Source organism: Chrysochloris asiatica, unplaced genomic scaffold (genome assembly GCF_000296735.1).
Source record: "Chrysochloris asiatica unplaced genomic scaffold, ChrAsi1.0 scaffold00322, whole genome shotgun sequence".
NCBI lineage: Eukaryota > Metazoa > Chordata > Mammalia > Afrosoricida > Chrysochloridae > Chrysochloris > Chrysochloris asiatica.
This window is the reverse complement of record NW_006408840.1, coordinates 2,299,452-2,303,719: the sequence shown is the minus strand read 5'-3', so window position 1 is coordinate 2,303,719 and position 4,268 is coordinate 2,299,452. Positions and strand designations below refer to the sequence as shown.

The 4,268-nt window shown below is 37.7% G+C and overlaps 1 protein-coding gene across 1 annotated transcript; it reads right to left on the bottom strand.

The window, feature by feature from the left end:
* Positions 1-725: 725 nt before the first annotated feature.
* Positions 726-3,657, bottom strand: LOC102817855 (guanine nucleotide-binding protein subunit beta-2-like 1-like). Its single transcript, XM_006875353.1, has 2 exons — positions 3,610-3,657; positions 726-1,261 (listed from the first exon to the last, which is right to left on the bottom strand). Exons 1-2 carry the CDS (start codon positions 3,655-3,657, stop codon positions 746-748), a joined length of 564 nt encoding a protein of 187 aa, XP_006875415.1. The 3' UTR covers positions 726-745.
* Positions 3,658-4,268: the final 611 nt, after the last annotated feature.

The window sequence follows — 4,268 nt, the reverse complement described above, 5'->3', positions numbered from 1 at the left end:
TGATTTCAACAATGCAGTGTGGTATAAATTCCTCCACAGACTGATCAGTTAAGTTCTGTGTCTTTTGAAAGGATAGCTTCTCAGGTCAGTTTTTGTGATTTTTTTTTTCTTACTGTAGGATACTACTCTTTCTGCCATATTATTCAATCAAAACTTTAGCTTATATATTCACTAAAACTTTCAATCTTCTCTCAACTTTATTTCACCACAAACGTCACTGTTTTTGGTGAAATGCAATTGAAGGAAGATTGAAAGAGTGTGTTTAGCCTTGAAAAGAATCTTGTTGGCTCTGTTGGATAAACCAGACTGCTTAAGGTCAGAGCTTAAGGTCTGAGCTTTAAAGTCAGAGCTTAAACTCACTATAGACTTTTAGGGAGAAAGATGAGGTGTTCTGTCCTTGTAAAGATTTACAGTCTTGGAAACCCTGCCTAGGGTTGCTGTGAATCAGAATCAACTCCATGGCAATGGGTTTGGGTTTTTTTTTGTTGTTGTTATTGTTCTTAGACTTGAACTTCTCCTCACTTTGTTGTAAATGAAGGGTATTTTTATGAAGAGAGGCTTGGAGCTCTGTTCTCTTTAAAATGCTACTCCCACTGGTCAAAATCTCTTTAACCACAGCTCAGGTGCTCTTGGTGAAGGGTACAAACATACATCCTTCTATGTGATGTATGTTTTGTTTTTGTTTTTTGTTTTTTTTTGAAAGAAGAGCCAGTTTATTAAATTTCTAAAACTTTGCCATAAATTTCTACTGAGTGCCGATGGTCACCTGCCACACACGCATCAGGTTATCTGTGTAGCCAGCAAACAGGGTCTGGCCATCAGCAGACCATGCCAAAGAGGTGCACTGGGGCGGTTCTGCCTTGCTGCTTGTGCTGATAACTTCCTGCTTGAGTTCATCAACGATGATCTTACCCTCCAAGTCCCAGATCTTGATGCTAGGGCCTGTGGCAGCACAGAGCCAGTAGCGGTTGGGGCTGAAGCATAGAGCATTGATGATGTCCCCACCATCTAAGGTATAGAGGTGCTTGCCTTCATTGAGGTCCCAGAGCATGGCCTGGCCATCCTTGCCTCCGGAAGCACAAAGGGAACCATCTGGAGAGACAGTCACAGTATTCAGATACCCTGTGTGGCCAATGTGGTTGGTTTTCAGCTTGCAGTTAGCCAGGTTCCATACCTTGACCAACTTGTCCCACCCTAATTTAGGACTTGAACTGTTGGTGGGAAAGGTGTAGCAGCTCCAAGTCTCCTCAGCTTGATTTTCCTGACATGAAAAAAGTAAACATGATGGGGGTTCCAGTATTCACAGTGGCACCATAACCAAGGTAGAGACTCTAACTCACAGTGACACTATATAGGGTTTCCGAGGAAAAGTTGGTGATTTTGAATTGCCAACCTTAAGCTGCACAGCCCAGTGATGATCCTACAGTCCCAAACCAAGAATCCTAGTGATCTTTTTGTTGTTGTTGTTTTTGTTATGGAACTTCAAATATGTACTGACTCTTGGTGACCATGTACACAACAGAAGGTACACTTTCTGGTCCTGCGGCAACCTCAGAATCATTGTTATATTTGGGCCAATTGTTGCTGACACTGTGCAAGTCTGTTTTATAGGGGTCTTCCTTTTTTTTTTATGTGATTCTCCACATTACCAAGCATCATGTCTTTCTCCAGGGACAAGTTCCTCCTGATAATATATCTAAAATATGAGAGCAAAGTCTAGTCATACTGGCTTCTAAGGAGCATTCAGATTATACTTCATCCAACACAGATTTGTTTGTTCTTCTGGCAATCAATGTTCTTTTAATATTCTCCTCTAACCCAGTAATTCAAATGCATCAATTTTTTTCACAGTTTTCTGTACTCATTGTCCAATTTTTACATGTATATGAGGCAATTGAAAATACCATGGGTTGGGTCAGACACACTTTAAAGGTCTTGTCCAGCAAATTTGAATAATGCAATATGTCATTTGATTTCTTATCTGCTGTTTTCATGAGTGCTGATGGATGATCTGAGCAAAATTAACTCTTTGACATGTTAATTCTTTTTTTATCTTAATGTTATTTATTGGTACAGTGAAGAGGATTCTTGTTTTATTTATGTTGAGGTGCAGCCCATACCGAACATTTTGGTCTTTGATGTTTATCAGTATTTTAAGTCCTTTTCACTTCCAGCAAGCAAGGTTATATCCTTTGCATATCACAGATTGTAAATGAGTCTTCCTCCAGTCTTGATGCCATGTTTATCTTTATAAAATCCAGCTTCTCAAATTATTTGGTCAGCATACAGATTGAATAAGTATGGTGAAAGGATAAAACCTGGCACACAACTGTCTTTATTTTTAACTACTCAGTGTTCTCTTCTACTGTTCAAACAACAGCCCCTTGATCTATGTAAATGTTGCTCATCAGCACAATTATGTATTCCAGGATACTCATTTTCCACAAGGTTGTCTATAGCTCGTCATGATCCACACAATCAAAAGCCTTTGCGTAGTCAATAAGACATAGATAAACATCTGTCTGATATTCTCTGCTCTCAGCCAAGATCCATCTTACATTAGCAATGATAAATCTCATTCCACGTTCTCTTATGATTCCAGGATGAACGTCTGGCTGTACCCTGTCAATGTACTCCTGCAGCCTTTTTTGAATTCTTTTTAGCAAAATTGTATTTGTATGCAATATTAATATTGTCTGATGATCTCTGCATTCTGTTTGATGACCTCTCTTTGGAATGGACACAAATATGGATCTTTTCCAATCAGTTTGGCTAAGTAGCTGTCTTCCAAAATTCTTGGTATAGATGAGTGAGTGTCTTCAATGCTGCCTCAATTTGCTGAAAGATTTCAATTTGTATTCCATCAGTTCTTTGAGCCTTGCTCTTTGCCAATGCCTTCAGCACACCTTGGATTTCTTCCTTCTATATCATTTGCTCTTGATCATATGCTACCTCTTGAAGTGTTTGATCACTGAACATTTCTTTTTCGAACAGCAACTCAATGTATTCCTGCCATCTCCTTTTGATACTTCTGCATCATTCAATATTATCCCAATAGAATCCTTCAATATTTCAAGTTGATACCTTGAAAGTTTTCTTTAGATCCCTCAGCTCAAGAAATCCAGAGTGTGTTCTTCTCTTTTGGTTTTCTAATTCCATGTCTTTGTACATTTCATCAAAATATTTGATTTGTCTTATTTAGCTGCCCTTTGGAATTTTCTATTCAGCTCCTGTACCTCCTCATTTCTTCCATTTGTTTTAGAATTTCTATGCTAGATAGCAAGTTTCAGAGTCCCTTCTGACATTCATTTTGGTTTTTTCTCCTTTCTTGTTTTCTTAATGACATTTTGCTTTCTTCCATTACGTTGTTTTTGGTGTCATCGGACAACTCTTCTGGTCTTTGATTATTAGTGTTTAATGCACCAAATCTGTTCTGGAGTTGATCTCTAAATTCAGATGGGATATATTCAAGGTCACATTTTCGCTTTAATGAAATTGCTTTAATCTTCTTCAGTTTCAGCCTGATCTTGTTCAACTGATGGTCTGATCCACAGTCTGTTCCACAGTCTGCTCCTGCCCTTGTATTACCTGATCCTATGGTGCTTTTACACCATTTCTTTCCACAGTTGTAGTCAATCTGTTTTTGGTGTATTCCATCTAGCAATTTCCAAGTATAGTTTTCTTGCATGTTGTTTAAAAATGGTAATTGCAATGAAGTCATTAGCCTTGCAAAAATGTATCTTGCAGTCTCCAGCCTCATTTCTATCACCAAGGTCAAATTTTCTGACTACTGATCCTTCCTGTTTGCTTCCAACTTTTGCATTCCATTCACCAATAATTACCAATAGAGGTTGATTGCATGTTTGACTGATTTCATACTATAGAAGTTTGTAGAATTATTCAGTTTCATCCTCATTGGCTTTAGTGGTTGGTGCATAAATTTTAACAATAGTTGTTTTAACTGGTCTTCCTTGTAAGCGTAAGGATATTATCCTACCATAAACATAGTTGTACTACAAGATAGATCTTGAGATATTATTTTTATAATGAATGCGAAGCCATTCTTCTTTAATTTGTCATTCCTGGCATAGTAAATCATACGATTTTCATAATCAAAGGCCAATACCAGTCCATTTAAGCTCACTAATGTCTAGTGTATCTATATTTATGTGTTCCATTTCATGTTTGACAATTTCAAATTTTCCTGGAATCATACTTTGTACATTCCATGTTCTGGTCACTAATCAATATTTGCAATTATTTGTTCT

Coding starts and splice junctions, on each gene's coding strand:
- LOC102817855 (XM_006875353.1), bottom strand. CDS start 3,657: ATGGAATACACCAAAAACAGATTGACTACAACTGTGGAAAGAAATGGT. Junction 1,262..3,609: donor CAACTGTGGAAAGAAATGGT/GTAAAAGCACCA, acceptor TTTTCATGTCAG/GAAAATCAAGCTGAGGAGAC.